Genomic DNA, 20,647 nt, shown 5'->3' on the forward strand with positions numbered 1-20,647 from the left:
GTCTAGAATGAGAACACAGATCTACCAATAGCAATTATATCTGGAGAAGCCTCACAGGGTAACTAGTGAAGTTTCTGGGCATTTGCTACAGGCCAAGCACAGTAGGAGGCACTGGGGCATATAAGACAAAGCAGAACCTGATTCCCTTCTCATTCCTTCAACAAATGTTTGGCATCTTCTCTGTGCCAGACCAAACAAACAAACAAACAAACACCAAAGAAGAAAAGAATCGGACAATAATAAGTACTATGCAAAGAATTTAAACAGAGCTCCCCAAGTGAGCAGTAGCTTGGTCTGAACAAGGGAGTCCAGTGAGGAGCCTGGGAACTCAGGTTCTCTTCTCTCTCTTCCTTCTAGGAGGGATAAATTCAGAGGCTTAAGACAATTTTTCATTCATTCATTAATACAAAAAATATTTATTGAGCCCCACTGTACACCAGTGGTGAACAACAGAGATGTCAGGAATTTTGTGGTGGTTAAATTTTAGTGCAATGAGACAGACAATTTCACATAAGAAACATTAGATAGTGGAAAGCATTAGAAAAAAATTAAAATAAGGTGACTTGATAAGAGTGACTAGGTAGCTATGTTAGATTGATTGCCCAGAGAAGGCCCTATAAGGAGATGAAATTTAAACTGAGATCTAAATAATAAGAAAGAATTAATCATACAAAAATTGGACGAAGTACATTTCAGGGCAGAGGGAATTGTTGGGCAAAGGCCCCAGTACAAGAAAGAGCTTAGCATATTTATAGAATAGAAAGGTCAGGTGGCAGGATCACACAATATGTGTGTGTATGTGAGAGACACAGAGAGATAGAAGAGACAGAGAGAGAAGTAGGAGATGTGGCCAGAGACACAGGAATGGGACAGAATAGGCAGGACTCTGTAAACCAGGACAAGGATACCGACTCTACTTGAAGTGTGATGAGAAGGGGCATGTAAACAGGATGATTAAATGAATGGAGACACCTCGTAGGAAGATTCCTATGGCTGTTAGTGGAAATAGGAAGACCAGTAAGAAGGATGTCTGCACAGTCTGGGCAGGAGATAATGGTTTAGACTTAAGCGGTAGCAGAGGCAGTCACAGTAGAGATGATATGATTTGCTGGGACTAGATGTGAGGAGTGCCGAAGACAGAGGAACTGAGGGAAACTCCTAGATCTCTCACTTCAAGGAGCTCTCAATATAGTTGAGAGACTAGAGTGAGGTCACACTAAAGAAGCAATTAGGCATTAAATGTGATACTGAATAAAGTTCTGAGAAAAGCGTATTAGTGCAAGTTGAAAAAGACAGGCTTCATTGAAATAGGACTCAAATTAGACTGATGAAGAAGTTAGAGTTTGATATATAAAAACAAAGCAAGCATTCTTTCCAGGCTATAAGGGTGAAGGTCACATTGCGGAACAGACAGGGTACAACAGTATGAACAGGCTCAGCAGGAATTTTTTTCCATAAAACTTCTCAAAGTGACAACGATTTATTTATTTATGTGACTATTGATTAAAGTTCTCTCCTCAAGACTGTAAGCTCCATGTGATCAAGGACCATGTCTGTTTTACTTTCCCCAATTGCCTGGCACAAAGGTAGGCACTCAATAAGCATTTACTGAATGAATGAATGGCTGACAATGAACATTCTTTTTCCAGGATGGACGTTGAGAAGGCTAGTCCAAGCACAGTAGAGGGCAGAGGCCAAGAGGTAAGAGATAAGGCTAGATAAGCAATGAACTTATTTTTCTCATCAGTAAAATGGGTATAACTGTTTAACAACCATTTTGTAGGGATGTATGATTTTAAAATACGTCTATAAATTCTTCAATAGTCCTCTCTTCAAGAGGTGAAACCTAATTCTTTTCCTCTTGATGTAGCCTGACTTAAATAACTTGCTTCTAATGAACAGAATAAAGTGGAATTAACAATTGGCAACTTTAGAAATCAGGTCACCAAAGGCCTATGCCTTCCTTTTTGTTCTCTCTGGGGAAGCCAGCTGTCATGCTGCCCAGGGTAGAGAAGCCCATGTTGGGAGCAACTGAGACTTTCTGCCAATAGCCATGTGAGTAAGATACTCCAGCCCCAATCAAACCTTCAGATTATGAAGCCCCAAGGCCAACATCCTAACTGCAACCTTAGAGATCCTAGACAGAACCCCTCTGCTAAACTGCTGCCAAATGCCTGACCCATAGAAACTACAAGATAATAAATGTTGGCTGTTTTAAGCCAGTAAGTTTTGGGATAATATGTAACCCAGCAACACAGGACTAATACAGGCTATGAGAATTAAGTGAGATATGTAAGTAAAGAAATTAACATCATACCTGGCACAAACAAAATGTCAAGTGAGTGACAGTTTTTAGCAGTGAAATTTAATAAGCACTTAAACATGCAATTTTCCTATATGCTCCAAAATATTCAGACTAATCATCAATATTCTAACTCTATCCACTTAAAAAACAAATTAGGTAAGAAAACTTAGCACACAAGGAGATACTCTCAGCAAACTATAAACCTCTTAAGAGTAGCAATTACATCAAGGAGGTTTTCACCCATGCCTCTAAAAAGATATGAATAATATCCAGCTTTGAAAAGGACATATGGAAACAGGCATTCTAATGCATTGTTTATGGGAGTACAAACTGCAGAAGGCTTGTTAGAAGGTTATCTAGGAAAATCCATCAAAATTTGAAATGTTTATATCCTTTAATTCAGCAATTTCACTTCTAGAAGTCTTAAAGATTATTAGCTCATGTGAGCAATGATTTATGCACTTCCTCCTTATTTGTAACGGCAAAATACAGGGTATCCCAAAAGTTGCCATATATAGGGAAAATGGGAAATTGTGGCTAAATATCCCTTTATTTACAAAATATTCATTACAAAATTTTTCCTTTGTATGGAGACTTTTGGGACCCCTGCACTATAAACAATCTAAATGTCTATCAGTAAGGATGTAGTACATTCAGTGAACAAAGTTGTAGCACAACATATCAAATGACCCTATTTACAAACATACACACATTAACCCATAAGCTAATTCATATTAAAAGCTACTTTGATTTTGCAAATACATAGAAAGAGGTCTGGAAGGACACAGCCCATATTATTGACAGTGGACATCTATGGGGACAGGGAGCATGATGATTATGTGCGTGTGTTCATGTGTGGTGCAGCACAAACAGAGATGGGGACCAAAGGAAAATTTTCATAGGAGTTCTATATGTATTTTATTGTTTAAATCTTAAATAAGAATATATTCACAAATTACTTATGAAATTTTTAAAAAGACAAAAGATGAAAAGAAATATACACATAAGAAAAAGATACCATATACCTTTGGAAGGGGTTTGATGGGTTTTCTTGGCTGACCCTTTCCTCCATGCCCTCCACTAGGCCTTCCAAAACCACCTTAACGTGCCCGATCATGAAGTGCCAGGAAGGTAGTCCTCCCCCAGGTATGTTTTCTTCAGTGCTCCAAAGTGTGTACGTAGCTGGCTCAAGACTAGTTTCATGGGCAAGAATACAATTATTCCAAACACCCTATCAATTACGTGTTTATCTTTCAGCCACCTGAGGGTACAAACTCTCTACGGACAACTGGCCAGATCCTAAAGGGACCAAAAGCTGTGCTCTGGGCAGAAACTATTCTCCCAGGTACTGCAAGTTCCTGAGGCTATCGCAGAGCTCCTTGTTAATAAGAAGTATCTCAGGGAAGGTAATGGCCTCACAAAAAGCCAGTGTGGCTGGCTGGCAGCTGCCATTTCACCCAAAGCCACAGAAGCAGCGGAGAGCCAATGCCAGCAGGATTAGCTGAGGTGCTGCTGCACTTCTCCCCATGCCGCAAAACTCTAGGCCTAGGGTATCAGCAGCCTCACTGAAAAAGCACACTCTGGGGAGCTGACTATGAACTCTCCAGGTACCAAACATCACTTAGGGTGTCTTACTCACGTATAAGACCTGAATCACACACTGGTCCCCAGGACGCAACTATATTCCCATAAATTACAAAGCTGGAATCCATCTTCCAATATTTTTCTCCTTAGTAGAATAATGCCAAAATTTATGGAAAAGTACAGCAAAGCTACATGTATAACTGGAATGGAGAGACAAGGGGCACCCTCCTATTACTGTCTCTGGAACTGCTCTGGACTCTAACAGATGCATTTTAGAATGTCAGATTGGATTCAAGCATTACAAAACTTTTCCCTAAAAGTTACACTTTGCAATCTGAAGAGTCTAGAAGTTGAATTAAATAGAAACCATTAAGAGAAAAATCCGTATTCCAGCCAAAAGATGAGCCATGACTTTTATGCATATTACATGACTTTTCATTAGAAAAATTAAAAATAGCTATTGTACACCATTGCTTAATAGATCATTTTATACTATAAAGTCTGAAATGCTGCTTTTTTGCTTTGGGGTTGAAATTAAGTATTCTTTGAATAGTAAGGAAAAAAGTTACTAAGACAGGCAATCATCAATGATGAATGATTGTGAGCCCTACTAAGGACCTGACATCATATCTTTACAACTTTATCTACCGAGCAACTACTGAATCCCACAAGAGATACAAAGATGGGAGGTAGAAGGGGGAAACTGGGGAAAAAGCTCCCAGGACTTATTTTAATGTTAGCATTACTACACAGTTGTGTGATTTTGGAAAAACTACTTCTTAACTTCTTTGAGCCTCAGTTTTCTTATCTGTAAAATGGAGACACCACCTCCATTTCATAGGGAACAGAGGGTTATAGAAACAAAGAAAGGAAGTCATTACGTGTAGTGCATCTAATAATGGCCTGCACAAAGAAAGCACTTCATGAATGGCAATTATTTTCAATACCATCATCATCACCACCATTGTTATCTTCATCATCACCATGCTTAAGGCTTAGAATACGGTGTACAATCTTTTAGTGCAATTAGAAACATACGCAAATAACCACCACATAAAGTATTTGGACCAAGTATTAAAAAAAGATACAGAGAGTACTACAGGAGAAGGGCACTCAAGGTCTTTCTTGACATGGCTCTTGCTGGCTTACCTTTATCTCTGGCCTCTTTCCACCAAACTATACTATAGCTATAATGAATGACTAAAATACCCTGAACACACCATGTTTTCATTCATCTCTGCTGTTGCACACACAGTCAAGTCTCATTATTAGTTGTAGTTATGTTCTAGAAATTTGTAGCCAACACCGAATTAGTGATTACTGAACCATTGCACCTAGGGGAAACACAGGATTAGGTGTCTGTGAGCCCTCTGCTCAAATTTCTAGCAACTGATCAGTACAATACATAACCTTGTTTTATGTGTGTTTCTGTTTCAAGACATCTTATTTAATGCATATTATTGACTCCGCACTGAACTCACAGCCAGTAGAACCATAACTCATGCCTGGAAGAAGCCTATCTAATGCACATATTTTCTCCATACGGCCGTCACAGTCTCCTTGCACTTAGGAACCTCAGACAGTTAGGTTACCACTATACCTGGGGGCATTTTAAACAGTGAAATCACCAGTATGAAGCACAAAAATGTGACACTAAATATACTATCAAAAAGACACTTGTTTACAGTAGGAGAGCTGAAACAAGAAGGTAGCATGTCACCTTGTTCGACCACAGCTGTAAATATTCGTTTTGAGTGATGCAAATTTTTTGCCACTGTGTACATATTGGTGAACGACTGCAAAAGTGCCGCAAGGATAGATTTTGGGGTTACAAATAAATTTAGCAAATGGGAAATTTGGAAACATGGGATTCATAAACTATGAAGATCAATTGTACTAGTATTTTACCTGGAATACCCTTCTTTCTTTCTGTAGAATTCACCTGGCCAACTCCTAGTTGCCCTTCAGGAGTCAGCTCGAGATCTCTGGGAAATCCCACCTGACCCCAGTCTCAGTTACATACCTACTTAAATATGCCCTCACAACGCTCATTTGGAGACATCTCCTATTGCTTATCAGGTTATTTTACAATTGTTTACTTTTCTATCTCCTCCATTTGACTGTAAGATCCTTGAGAGAAGGAATCACATCTTTTTTTGGTTTTAAATCTGAATGTTTGTGTTCCCCTAAAATTAATATGTTGAAAACTGAACCTCAATGTGGTGGTATTAAGAGGGAGCCTTTGGGAGGTGATTTAGGAGGACTCCACCCTCATGAATGGGATTAGTGCCCTTAAAATAGAAGTCTGAGGGGGCTTGTTTGCCCTTTCTGCCATGTGAGGACACAGCAAGGTGACATGTATGAAGTAGAGAGTGAGCTTTCACCAGACACTGAATCTGCTGGCACCTTGATCTTGGGCTTCCCAGCCTCCAGAACTGTGAGCAAATTTCTGTTGTTTGTGAGTTACCTAGTCTAAAGGTATTTTATTATAGCAGCCTAAATAGATTAAGACAGAACCCAAAGCCTAGCTCCACAAAAACAGCTCAGTTAACATCTGTTAAATTAATGGTCTTCAAAGAAGTGGGAAAAGACTCCCTATAATGGTCAAGAGGGAATAGGTATAAATCAGAGGTTTCATGAATAAAACAGAAAAGGAAATGGGATTTCAACTACTGGGTTAAAGCTTTTTCAAGGCAAAATTTGATTTTAACTTTTTCAGATTGATGGCTTTTTTCAGACTGCATTAACTCCAACTCACATTGTGCAAAGAACAGTTCTTATTAAGTGATATAATACATTTTCTTGTTTTTAAAGCTACTTTGAACTGCTTTTAAAAATTGCCATTAAAAGCATCTTAATTGACACTGTTAGATATAGAAACACGGTTAAATATTAATTTTATTTTTATACCTATTTTGGTTTAGAACAAATGCCTCTTAGACAAACAGGCCATCAGAGATGTGTAACAGTAATTTTAGAAAACCAGTGAGACAGAGAGTGCCAAGTTCACTTTGGGAAACAACATAAAGTTCTGCTTCACCACCACCCATCCTTCCGGGTCCATGCCAGCAGCAAATTCCTCTGCATCAAGTTGGCTTCTTATGTTAGTCTTAGCATCACTGAAGGTACATTGAAACTAAAACGGAAAGGGTTTCAGTTCAATCTCTCCCAGTTTCCTATATGAAGCCCTAGGACTGAAGTAAATTTTCCTGTTTATAGCAGGTCCTCAAATAATGTCATTTCATTCAACATCATTTTTTTGTAACATTATTGAGAAAAAAATTGATTCCCAGCTGGGGCTACTGTGTGAAGTTTACATGTTCTCCCCACGTCTGTGTGGGTTTTCTCCAGGTACTTGTTTCCTCCCACATCCCAAAGCTATGCAGGTTTTGTTAGTTGGCATGTCTACACGGTCCCAGTCTAAGTGAGAGTGGGTGTGGGAGTGAGCCCTGCAATAGAATGGCGTCTTGGTCCAAGGTCAGTTCCAACCTTGCATCCTGAGCTGCCAAGATAGGCCCTGGCCACCTTCAACTCTGAACTGGAATAACTGGTAAAATTATCTCACTTGTTTTTATTAATCTTTCTTAAATGTATATATGGCTCACATTTATTTCAATGCTTAATGTTAGAAGTGTTTTGTCTTTATTTAGAAGTTTGGGGATGTTTTTGTGACCAGAAATATGCTGTAGGAACTTAACTTTAGCCTATGATAAAATTGGTTTCATTATATATCACATAACCTAAAGTCACAGTTTCGAAGAACCTATCGGCAACGTTAAGTGAGGACTTCCCGTACCTGCCTTCTCAGGTGCTTCCTGCACTAAAAATAATAGCCAGGCCAAGAAGAAAATTATTCTTCTGTGTCCAGATTCCTGGCTAAAGAGAACTCAGAAATCAACACATGTACCCAAGATTTAAAATATTTATGTGTGTTCTCACACAATGTACCAATTTCTCCTTTGACTCTTCCCATAATGTCAATTTACAAGAAGGAGACGAGAAAGATAGCTGATTTTGCCTCTTCATGCTGAACAATCTCATCCTCCTCTCAGAATGGTAAACTCCATGACTGGGTACCCACATGGAATACACGGTTTGCCCAGAAGAGATGTTAATTATTTCTCAGTGCTTCAATGTGGTCTGCTTTCACCTGATATATTCTCTGGTCAAACTGCTTATGTGCTGCATGAATGTAGGCAAGGCCATAATTTATCCTATTCTTTTTGCAAAAAAGGGGTGAATACTTGCTTTTCCCTAATTGCTGAGAATTCAAGAATAAACGACAGCTAGTAAATACTAGGTGCTGCAACTCATCAATTATTTCATGAATAATTTAAAAAATAAAATAGAACTGAATAGAAAATACCATAATGCATCATACATATTAACGGTAAGCTATTGTTTCAGAAACATTTATTTAAGTTACTTACATGTATGTATGTATTTACTGGGTAACAATGTAAAACATTTTTTACTGTGGGTTCCATGCAAAAGTTTGGAAGCCACTGCCCCAGGCCATTGATCTTTGGCCTTAAATGCTGAACTGTCCCACTCCTGAATCACTGCTGAAGACATAGCTTCAGAAATATTTGCAAGTGCTTTCTTCTAGCACTGTGCTCCCTGCCACTGGCTCATTCTGAAATTTGTGACTCTACTCCAAAGAATACCCTCTTAGCCACAACAGGGATGATATATCTATTTTTAAGCACTTTGCATGTGTACTTGAGTTTTCTTTTTCAATGCACATATCTTTCCTAACTAAAGTGGAAATACTAAGGACTTGAGCTATAGTTACCCAGTGAGCTTAGGGACTGGAAAAGCTCATGCTCTAGGCTTACTTGCCTGACCAAGGTACTTAACCAGCTCTACCATCTGCTTCTAAGAATGACTGCTATTGATGGTTTCCAGATTTGTTTTAGCATACTGTAAAGCACTACACCCTAAGGCTGCAACTGTTAAGTTTGTAAACCCAATTAGTTAATAAAAATAGACTATCCATTCTTCTTGGGGGTTAGATGACACTCCTTTTCTATTTGATACGTACGCTGTTCTGTAGGAAAAGCCGATTCAAGAATTTCCAACTATCTCTAACCTGCTATACTTAGAATTCTGTTCCTTTGCAGAAAGGGTTAAAATTTTAAGTATTTGGTAAATGTATAACTATTATCTGTTTTACCTGACTTTAATGTGTTGGGATCATAGTATGCAAAACCCCATTTCAAAAAATAAAACAATCTGAAGTAAAATCGTTATACCTACAGATTCATACTAAACAACCAACTAACCAAACTAAATATTCATAGCTTACACAGAAATAAAATCACACTTTTGCTACCTGCTTATTCATTTCTGTGACGTTTATCCACACTTTGTTTAAGCCCAGTTCGCCAGATTCAATCTTCTCAAGTTGCTTTTGTTCGCTGAGTAGTTCTTCATTAAGTTTGGGGATCTCTTGGAATGAGCTTTTCTGATTAGATTCCACTAAAAAAAATAAAGTAAGAACAATCATAAATAGCCATAAAGTTCCTTCATGGCCTTAAGGTGCAAAAATAATCATACAGTAGGAAAGAAGATGGATTAACAAAAGTTAATTCTGGGATGATAACTGAATTCATATTTATCAACTACACTGTTATTTATGTAAATGTATATCTTTAACACCAATGCTCCATTTTAACTGCTGCTATTTCACTACTGGAAATGCAATTTTTTTTTTCTTTGAGACAGAGTCTCACTTTGTCACTCTGGCTAGTGTGCCTTGGCATCATCACAGCTCACAGCAACCTCAAACTCCTGGGCTCAAGTGATCCTCCTGCCTCAGCCTCCCTCCTGCCTCAGCCTCCCAAGTAGCTGGGACTACAGGTGCGCACAACCAAGTCCAGCTAATTTTTCTATTTTTTTGTAGAGATGGGGTCTCACTCTTGCTCAGGCTGGTCTTGAACTCCTGGCCTCAAGTGATCCTTCTGCCTTGGCCTCCCAAAGTGCTAGGATTACAGGTGTGCGAGCCACCTCGCCCAGCCTGGCAATACAACTTCTAAAAAAGTCAGGTAACTAAAAATCATAAAGAATATGAGCAGAAAAAGTTGGATTTGAATCTCAACTCTGTAACTTACTATGATCTTGAGCAAATTACTCAAATTCTTAGAGCTCAGTTTCCTCATCTGTAATACAGTAATAAAATATACTTCACAGGATTGCTAACATGAAGTGAGAGAATGGCTATAAAGCACTTAACACAGCTGGCCAGGCATGCAATAAGTGATAAATAAATCTTAAGTACTAGCCAGTTCAATTAAGAAGACTTTTGATTAGTCAATGAAGATTTATAAAACTTACTCCATTAATGCTCAAGGTGACATTATAAGTTATACTTGTAGATGCTTAAGTCTATTTTTTCTACCTTAAATTGCTCAACTGCAAGGTGGTACTTTACCACCTTTCAAATACTATTATGAGGACTAAGATTTTTAATCTTTTCATAAATAGCAAATAGTGTTTTCTTAAGTCTTAATTCAACCCAAAAGCTCAAATGAAATAGAAGATAAAGGAACATGCTAGGTGAAGTACAGGGTAAAATTTGGCCTTTCTTTTGGGAAAAATATCTCCTGCATGGTTTAGAGATTTGCCAGCCTGAAAGTAGAGGCCTAAAAGAGTGCTTTCTCTTCTTTCTTTAAAGAGCATTTTTCCTTGTCATGGAAAATAAAATATTGATAATGGCTGGTGCTTCAGAATAAAGCCTACATCATTTTTTAAAAGTCACAGACTGATTAGTTACTATGTGCTTTTAAAAATAGAAAACTGGCACGAAGGATCTATATAAAACAGTTTACTAAAATGTAAGCTCCAAGACTTTGTTTTGTTCATTTCTATATAGTCAGCACTTAGAATAGTCCTGGCACAATTTAGGCACTCAATAAATATTTATTACCTGAATAAATCTGGCCTTTGCTTGCCTTCCAACCACATTTCTCATCACTTTACCTACCTCTTCCGTCTACTTTCTAGCCAAGCTGACCTTGCTGATACACTAACCTCTTAAGCCTCTGGGAACATAGCACGTGCTATTCTTTCTGCCTAGATGCCCTTGGCTTGCCCTTTCTTCATTGCTGCCACCTTAGCCTAGTTAATTCCTTTCAAGATTCAGCTTAAATAGCCAGGTGCCCACCTTGGTCCACTGCTACCTCTTTACCACTCCAAACTCTATCAAGCACTTAACACATTGTGCTGTAACTATTTACTGGTCTGACTCCTTTACCAGACAGAGAGATGCTTGAGGACAGAGACTAGATCTTACTTGGTTATGTATTCCCAGGGGCCAGTACAGTGCCAGGTACACAGAAGCACTCAAATGCTTGTCCAGTGAAATAATTGTAAGGTGTAAAATAGAGTTATTGTTATACTATCAAGTTAAACAAAGAAAACTCAACAAATAAAAAACCCAAACAAGCAAACACACTTAAAAACAACAAAAACACCACAAAATCAGGGGTGGTGGTGGTATCCTTATTTCAAGCAACCCCACCATCTGAAAATTCAGAATAACCAAAAGAAATTAGATATTTTTATTCACCTTTCAAAAATGTTTGACAAAGGATTGCATTATAAATGTTAGACTTCCTAGGTGCTTTTTCATGTAGTACTTGATTTATACATGGTTTGCAGGAATATATCCATCTCACAGCAAGAACATTTTACCACTTAGTCTGAATTAATGCACCTCTTAGCACTACACTGAATTTCCTACACATTTTCAGTTAGGTTGTAAAGAAAAACACATCCCACAAATGCCTGCCATCTCAGGTGGTCAAATACCCCAAGGGCACCGGGTGGTTAGAGGGAGTCTCTCCCTTTCCTAGAGTCTATATGCATTAACTAGGAGGGAGAAGTGGAAGAGGAAATAAGACAAACACATAAATAACCTGGGCTTTAATGAGTAACTAATAAATATATATAGCTGACAATCCCTGAAAACACTCTGAATCCTGAGGATTGTATGTGCCAAGAGGGGATCATAATCATTATTTGATTTGGGGCTTTTTGGGAGAGACAAGCCAAGTAGAGGCACTTGGATTACAAAAACGGGAAGAAGTGTAGCAAACAAACAACTTATGATTACTAATTCATGTTTCTTAAACATGGAAAACAATTAATTTAAAATTTAGTAGTTTAATACCCAAAAGAATTTACTTAGTTCTTTTGATTTCATAATCTTTAAAATCAGGAAACGGAAACTTCTGTATACACCCTTCAAACAGAACATATAAAGCTAACAGCAATATTTTATATAATGTCTTTACAGTTTGCAATAAACTTTTATGTAATTAATTATTAAACAACTTGCTATTGAGCCCCTACCACATGCCCAGCCCTGCACTCAGCACCAGTGTGTACAAAGACCCTGAAGCTCTCAGTCTAGCGGGGAGTGAGGCATGGTCACAGAATTACTATACAGTGTGACAGATGTTAAGACAGGAATGCCCAAAGTGCTTTGGTAGCACAAATACATCTTTATGTTTTATGGGTAAGAAAATGAAGCCTCAGAAAGAGTAAGTGACTTGTCCAAGTTTTATAGCTAGTAATGAGAAGCCAGAATTCAGTCAAACCTTCTGCTCCTAGGACTGGTCCGCTTTCTACTATACTCCAGAAGTCACAGATACTTACACCTCCTAATGGCCTTGTCAGCACAAGACCATTTTTAAGTTCTGTGCTAACTGACCAAACCACTACTTTGTCTGTATGGCCAGAAAAGGAAATGCCTGACTTATTAATACTTTCCTTCTCTTCCAAATTCTTTTCGTTTACTCTAGTGTTTCATAGTTGAGTGACAGAGAGGGATGGCTGGGACCAGAATTCTTCCTTAGAGTAACTGTGGAGGTCTTCTGAAGTACCTAGTTCTGGAAAAAGAATACTGAGCTGAGAGTTTCACGGCCAGCCAATGCTTTTAGCTTATGATCAAGTTACTGCTTGACCATAAAGACAAATGCAGAGCCTGTCTGCTTTGCTTTCTGTTTCAGACATTCTAGTAATCCCTCTTCCTTTCCTCACAAGCACCTTGGAAAATTTATTAAAATAAAGAACAAGGGGCTCTGAATTTCTCAAAAAGGTACTAAAGCCAGACAAGTAGGTGGTCTTATTTGAGTCAGTGAATCCCAGTGTCCTCTTGAAAAACAAGAAATAAAAATTGACTTTTAAAAATTTATTTAAAGTAGGCCAGGCAAGGTGGCTCATGCCTGTACTCCACACTTTGAAAGGCCAAGGTGGGAGGATCGCTTGAGGCCAGGAGTTGAAGACCAGCCTGAACAAAACATCGAGACCCCCTTTTCCACAAAAAATAGAAAAATCAGCTGGCCATGGTGGTGTGTGCCTATAGCCCCAGCTACTCAGAAGGCTGAGGCAGAAGACTGCTTGAGCCCAGGAGTTTGAGGTTGCATTGAGCTATGATACCGCTGCTGCACTCTAGCCCAGGCAACAGAGTGAAACCCTGTCTCAAAGAAAAAAAAAAAATCTATGTATACACACACACACACATACATACATATATAGAAGCATAATTCAAAGAAATATTATTTAAACTTAACAAGATTGACCCCATTTATTGAAGATATTGGTTTTCACAAAAAACTCTTAGCAAATAGTCTACAATGGTTTAGCCTATGGACTGACTACCCTAGGACCCACTCTCTACCCTCCCTCAGGATGTCCTGCTTTTAGACATTGCAGGTGCTGGCGTTTCTATTGTAGCAAATCACAGTCAACAAAACAGCTGGATTGACAATTCCAAATCTGCTTCACTCAGCTGACTGACAAATGTAGTCCGGGTCCTAGGGGAACGCTGCTCAGTGGTAGAAAACAGGCTTCATGGTCCAGTTTATAACTCCTGGCATCTCCTGAAGGCAGTACAGTATTTCCAGGAACCAGTATTAACAAGTGCTCAATACATGTCTGTTGAATAATTGATTGCCAGGTCTATTACATGTACAGGTACTACATTTTAAATATGTATTTCCAAACAAAGAAACTCCCTGAAAAGCTCAGCTAAGGTATAAATTACATGGATATCCTATAAACATAGGCACAAAACAGTCAGAGAAAGGAATCCCTGGAGGGTGGAACTGAGTAATATTTTGAAATATATAAATAAATAATTGCCATATGTGATCAAAACAAGGTATGGCACAAGCCTAGGGGACCCAACTAACTATAGAGAGATGATGGCACAGACAGGTGTCTTCAGTGGTTATTTATCATCATTGTTTCTGAGAACCTCATTTCCAAGTTATGACTACTTACATACAAAGAAAACACAGGCCTTAAAAAACACTTGCAATACTGCAAGAACCACCATTAAGGAGGAAAAATAACTACAGAGTACAAATCTCAATCTTTCTTATACTGTACTCTGAATTCAACCAGTTGATAGAACATATAGGTTGGGATGATTCTGGTAGAGAATTGTCGGTTACCTAATCCTATTCCTTGAATCAGAAACTCAGGAGAAAACCAAAGGCAGTACTTTAACTTTTTTTTTTAAGCAACATCCCTAGAAACACCATTAACATGCTAAGGATTACCTATTCCTAGGTCAAGTTCAACACTTGAATAACCACAGGCAGCAAAGGGAAGCTCAGGTGAAGGAAAGAGAGGATGTTGTGATCCAGGCTTAAGATGGGAAGTAAGAACACTAATTCCAGTCTGGAGCCAGATTTCTTTATGACCTTGGGAAAGCCCTGTGGTCAGTTTCCTGGTGTGCTAATGCTATTAAGGACAGGGTATTTGTAATTAAGTTGAAACTGGTTCCTTTGCTTAGAATATTGACCTTTGAAACATAGAACCAAAAATGTCAGTGTTGTTAATAAAAGACATTTAAGTTAAATGCGGTCGAAGCCCCACCATGCAAACACACCTTTTGGAAAAAGTAGTTTGGATATGTAAAATACAACTTTACAATTTAGAATATGTAAAACTCTATGACTTGAAAAGTCCCTTAAACTTTAAAACTCACTCATGAGACAAATATTTCTGCTAGTTGTATAGTGTTCAAGGTAGGCAACATTATGGTTACTTTAAGTGCTTCATGAATATGTAATTGAGTTCAAAGAATCACAAAGGTTTCCTAAAATTTTAAAATAATTACACTCATTAATAGCATTTAAAGCTTTTTTCCTTGAAGTAGATAATGTCACAAACACAAGCACAGCTAAGCATAGGAGAGAAATCTATTAGTTCTTGCTTTAAGCTTGAAAACTAATGCAGAAAACCAGCTCTTCCAGTATTTCTACCAAACTTCTTTTAGAGTACCGATCAATTCATTATCAAAGGGATCTATGGGCACTTAGAGAAATGTGTGTAGGCTTACAAAGAGACCAGGAACAGTGATGCAGTATAGCAGTGGTAATGAACATGAACTTGGGCAGCAAGGGGGCAAGAGAACCAGGTACAAGTCTCAGCTCTGCTGTACTTAATCATTGGACAAGGTATTAATACTTAATCCTTCTGAGCCTTTTTAAGAGCATGCAAATAATAAAAATAATACCCATCTCACAGGACTATTTTGGGACTAAAATGATTTATTTGTGATTTGGCACACAGTAGGCATTCCATAAATGTTGGCTGTTATTATTATCGCCCATTCCTATGTTCCTATATGGTTTTTCTTACGAGGAAATCATCTGATAGGTGCTCTCACATTTTTTCCCAAATAGCCCTGTGAGATGGAAGGAAATAACCCATTGTTGCCATTGCCACTTTATACTTGGGGATGTGTAGGCCACAGGTGGAGATTAACAAGGGTCTAGGCTCCTGGACCTTAGCTCTTCCTCTCTGCACTCTAAGCATTGACTTGTAATACTACCACTTGTCCTGGTGATACATAAACACTGCCTTTTAAAAAACAAATCAGTGTTACAACATTCAAACTGACAGCCTAGAAAGAGTATAAAAATGCTGAAAGGAATGTATAATTGCTTCACCAGAGTGGGCAAAACTCTTAATTCAGCATGGTCCACTTTGTCCTAGAACCTGGGAAAGAGTCCAACATTACACTCTGAAAATGGTGACCACTTACTTGTTCTAAATTTTTCCTTGAGGGCATCCAGATCCTCCTTGAGAGCAACCTGCATCCACACCAAGCCAACACAGGCTACAACACAGGCAGCAAGGATGACAAAACCACAGAGAGGATAACAGATCTTGCAGCATCGTAAATATTCTCCCCTGCTCAAAAGAACAAATCCAAGAGTACAAAAGTTACGAGCATAGCTAGATATAGTACACATCTGTTGCCGTGCAATTATCTTCTCTAATGAATAACCAGTGGATTTATCAGGGGAGGTAGGCTAATGCACTTAAATCTTAAGAGCGAGTTGGAAATTGACTAAATAACATCACCTGTGAAGACTTCACCTATTGGGTACAAAAGTTTCAAATGCAACAGAGGGAGGTTCTGTGGATGACAGGGAGAACCTAATACCAACACAACTCACTGCCATTATCATGATCAATTCAGGAGGTAGGTCTTTGGAGACAAGCTCAGGTTATAAAAATACAAAGATCAGTGCTTCTCCGCAATTCCATCATTGCACTGTAATCTAACTATCTATTTCTCTCACTAACACACACTCACTCCAGGGGATCTTGTTTCAGTTCACTGAAACTTCATAAACTTTTGAGCAAGTTTTACTGCAAATGGAATGAAAGAAATAGGATCTGTATTTGAAGTAGACACTTGGTGCATTCTAGCTTATTGGCTCAGAAGGAAGGAAACACAGAAAGGGGTTCGTTTTTACACCAAACTTCAACTGGCCCTCAGCAGCATAACTATTCCAGGAGTAACACTTCATCAGATCCTCACACCCCAAACCCAGGATTGCCCTTAATCACCAAATATGGCAAAGGTCATTAGAAACCATACTTTTCCTTTAACAAAATAAAAGAACACAGACATTTTAAACCAACCAGGCAATCTCTTCTAGCACCCCAACTTGCTGCCCAGCCTTTGCTTCCACATCCTCAGCAGAATTCTCTTTTCTTTTAGTGTGCACCCAGAGAGGGTCCAAGGCCATCTTCAAGGTTCTCTTTAGCCCTTTCCCACCCTGAGCCCCAATTCCCAATGTTCTCAAACCCCGCTACTTGTCTAGTGGTCTCTCCACCCACAAATGATTTGGGAAAAAGATGCCTCTTTTTTTTGTCCCCCACTCTCCATCTGCTCTCAAGGCTCATACTTCCTACAGTATGTCCCTCACCATATTCCCCCATCACCAAGATTCAGACTCATGAAGAGAGCAAAAAATAAGTAATTTGCAGTCTTAAGGTACCTATCTCTCCTACATTGTTTTATAAAGGTCTAGTCCTGAAAGCTTCTCTGCTCCTCTCTCTCTGTTCTGAGCTTCTTTACCACTCCCTGGAATCTTGGCACATTCCCCAAATCCACACTTCCACCTTAGATTTGGAGCTTTTCCTTCTACATTTAAAGACAGATCTCTAACTTATCCTTCATTCAAGATCTGAACTTGCCTTCTCCCTAAAACCTTTTCTCCCTCTTTTCTCCAAGGTTTACTGCCTTTTTTTCTTCCCAAGGTCTTCCTTCCTTTGCTCCCTTGATAGTGCAAGGAGATGCCTTTTCCCTATCCCACCCCTCAGCACTCACTTGACAAAGCGAGAGCGATTTCCAACCACACCGAATTCCTCTTCCTCCTCGGAGGTAGACTCAGAGTCTGAGTCAGGAGGCTCCGTGCGAAGCAGGCGGTGGCTGCTTGAGCTTTTCTTGGGCTTCTTTCTCCGACTGTCGCCAGCCAAGCCGATCAATGCATTGAGCTCTTTGCGCTTTTTCATCTTCTTGTGTGGGGTGAGTGGAGCGCCCACTCCTGAGCAGCCAGGTTCGTACCCGACGCCCAATTCTCTTGCTGCCTTGGAGCTGCCTTCCAGGGTGGGGAATCCCGGGCCAGAGCCCCCTGGTCACTCCCACCTAGGGGTGGGACCGACCAGATCCACTGGCGACTGGAGATGGGAGCCCAGAGGAAACTGGAACTCAGATGGGTGGGGGGAGTCACATAGAGATGGCCAGAGAGCTGGTGATCCAAAAGGATAAGGCCCTAGGCATAGAGTGTCAGTTAAGAGGGTGAAAAGGGGGGACAACCTCTGAATCCCAAAAGGGGAAAAAAAACCAAGTCAAGAATGAGAGATTCTCAGCCCTGATAAGTACGCAATATTTCTAAAGGTGCTCCAGGAGCTGGGGAAGGGCACACAGAATAGGTGTTTTGTATCTTCGGGACAGGATTTCCAAAAGAGAGAGAAAAGAAACTTATTCTTGAATGGGAGGGGAGGGGCGGGTGCAGAGCAAGAACTTGGGAACGTGCTAGTCCCTTCCTGGCTGGAGAGGTGGCAGAAGGGGGGTCCCACCCGCTGCAACTCTGCACTGCGTGGCCGCTGAGAAAATGCCGGGGCCAGGAAGCTGGCAGGGGTCTGGGATGATCACCGTTTTCCGGCCTCCGTCCTGAGTTTGAAGGGAGCCCGAGACTGAGGAAGACCCAGAGCTCAACTCAGAGGGCTCGTCCTGAGAAGAGTCAGTCCTGCGCTAGGGTAGACCCCAGCCCGGCTGTTTGGGCCTGGGGGGCGCGATGCTGACGGCGACTGCGGCCCAGCCCACTTAGAGCACTCCCGCCTAGAGTTTGAGGTGTTCCAGCTCGGGCAACTCACACGCGCTGCCCCCAATCCAGCCGCGACTCTGGCCCCCGCTCCGGCTCCGGCCGCGGCTGCTCCCGACGTGCTGGCGGAGGCGGCGGCGGCCGCGGGCTCCAAACCCGGGCCATCGCTCCTGCCCCAGATCACTTCCCCTTTGGCAGAGGCCGCCGGCGCTGCCTGCCAGTAAGCCGTTCCCCCATTGGTCGCCCGCTGACTGACGTCACGCCGGAGGCGCGAGGGATGGCGGGGAGGCGGGGCGTTAAAGGGGCCCTGACTCTGGCTAGGGCTGGGTCCCACCTGCCGGTTAGAGAGGCCCCGCCCCCAGGAGGGCCACCTGGTATGTACCACTTACCTGACTCGGGCCGAGTTTTGTTTCCCATGGAGCTGGGGCGGGGGCAGGCAAAGCACTCAGCTCTCGATTTGCATGGAATGTTCATCAGCCACTGAGGCCCCCAATTGTGAACTGGACTAACCCAGCCTAGAGGCTCCGCCCGTCTGACTCGCAGGCTTATTAAAAGTTTAGGCGCGTTTCAGATTAATGATCCAGTTTAACACATTAATTCATTCAATAAATATTCATTGAGAAATTACTATGTGTCAGGAACTGTTCTAGCGCTGGGGATACAGCAATGAACTAAATAACCGGGGTCCTTGCCTTCCTGTATAGGGTTGCCGGATTCAGCAAATAAAAATACAGGTCACCCAATAAAGTTTGAATTTCAGATAAACAGTGAATACCATTTTAATAAAAATAAATCCCGGCCGGGCGCGGTGGCTCACGCCTGTAATCCTAGCACTCTGGGAGGCCGAGGTGGGCGGATCGTTTGAGCTCAGAAGTTCGAGACCAGCCTGAGCAAGAGCGAGACCCCCATCTCTACTAAACATAGAAAGAAATTATATGGACAGCTAAAAATATATATAGAAAAAAAATTAGCCGGGCATGGTGGTGCATGCCTGTAGTCCCAGCTACTCGGGAGGCTGAGACAGGAGGATCGCTTGAGCTCAGGAGTTTGAGGTTGCTGTGAGCTAGGCTAACGCCACGGCACTCACTCTAGCCTGGGCAACAGAGTGAGACTCTGTCTCAAAAAATAAATAAATAAATAAATAAAAAATAAATCCCATGCAACATCTGGGACATCCTCATACTAAAAAATTATTCGTTGTTTTTCTGAATTCGAGTTTAACTGGGCATCCTGTATTTTATCTGCCGATCTATTCCTGCAGCTTACACTCCAGTGGGAGGAAAACAGCAACAGGCAAACACATTAAATGTCAGGAGGTGATAGGTGTTACGAGGAAAATGGAAACATGATAAGGTGATGGGGAGTGCCCCTGTGATAAGGGGACATTTATTTGGTCAGAGGTGGGAGGGAGTGAGGAAATGATCTGAGCAGTGGCTCCAGGAAGGAGTGGCCAGGAAGACCTGGTGTGGGTGGACCTGAAGAGCAAGGAGTTGAGCAGTGAGAAATGAGGTCAGACAAGCGTCAGGGGCCAGAGGTTATAGGGCGGCAAGGATCACTGCAAGGACTTTGGGAAATCTTGGGGGCTTTAAGCTGAGAGGGGCATTTTCTGGCTTTTCAGGTTTTAAAAAGATCTCTTTGGCTACAGAGTGGAAAAAAGAACTGGGAGAGGGAGGGACACAGGAGCTCAGTTTGTTACAGTCTGGCTGTGATGAAGGTGCATCAATGGCGATGATGATACACGAGGGAGGCAGTGGTGGAGATGAAGAGCATTCTGGGTGCTTCTTGAAGATAGAGCTAAAATTTTTTGCTGATAGATTAGATGAAAGGTGTGAAAAAAAGAGAAGTCATGGATGACTCCAGGGTTTTGGGGTGGAACAACTGGAAGAAGGGAATTGTCGTTTGCTGAGATGGGAAAAAGCAGGTCGGGGCAAGCCCGAGAAGCCATTTCAATATTCAAACGGAGGTTATTTGGTATATGCATTGGGAGTTCTGGGCAGAGGCTGGAGCCTGAAATGTAAATTGGGGAGTCGTCAGATGTAAGTGGTATTTAAAGCAAAGTATTTTGAACTACTTGGAAGAAAGTCACTTAAAGTAATTTTATATCCATATTCTTATG

The 20,647-nt window shown here is 40.8% G+C and overlaps 1 protein-coding gene across 1 annotated transcript in view; it reads right to left on the bottom strand.

The window, feature by feature from the left end:
- EFCAB14 (EF-hand calcium binding domain 14) overlaps positions 1-18,709 on the bottom strand; it is a 38,452-nt gene extending 19,743 nt beyond the window's left edge. Inside the window, exons 1-3 of the mRNA XM_069479934.1 lie at positions 17,535-18,709; positions 15,954-16,102; positions 9,225-9,370 (exon numbers count right to left, since the gene is read on the bottom strand). Coding sequence (XP_069336035.1) covers positions 9,225-9,370; positions 15,954-16,102; positions 17,535-17,719 — 480 coding nt within the window. The 5' untranslated portion in view covers positions 17,720-18,709. The remainder of the gene's footprint in view (positions 1-9,224; positions 9,371-15,953; positions 16,103-17,534) is intronic.
- Between the last annotated feature and the right edge of the window lie 1,938 nt (positions 18,710-20,647).

This window comes from Eulemur rufifrons, chromosome 8 (assembly GCF_041146395.1).
Source record: "Eulemur rufifrons isolate Redbay chromosome 8, OSU_ERuf_1, whole genome shotgun sequence".
In the NCBI taxonomy this organism is placed as follows: domain Eukaryota; kingdom Metazoa; phylum Chordata; class Mammalia; order Primates; family Lemuridae; genus Eulemur; species Eulemur rufifrons.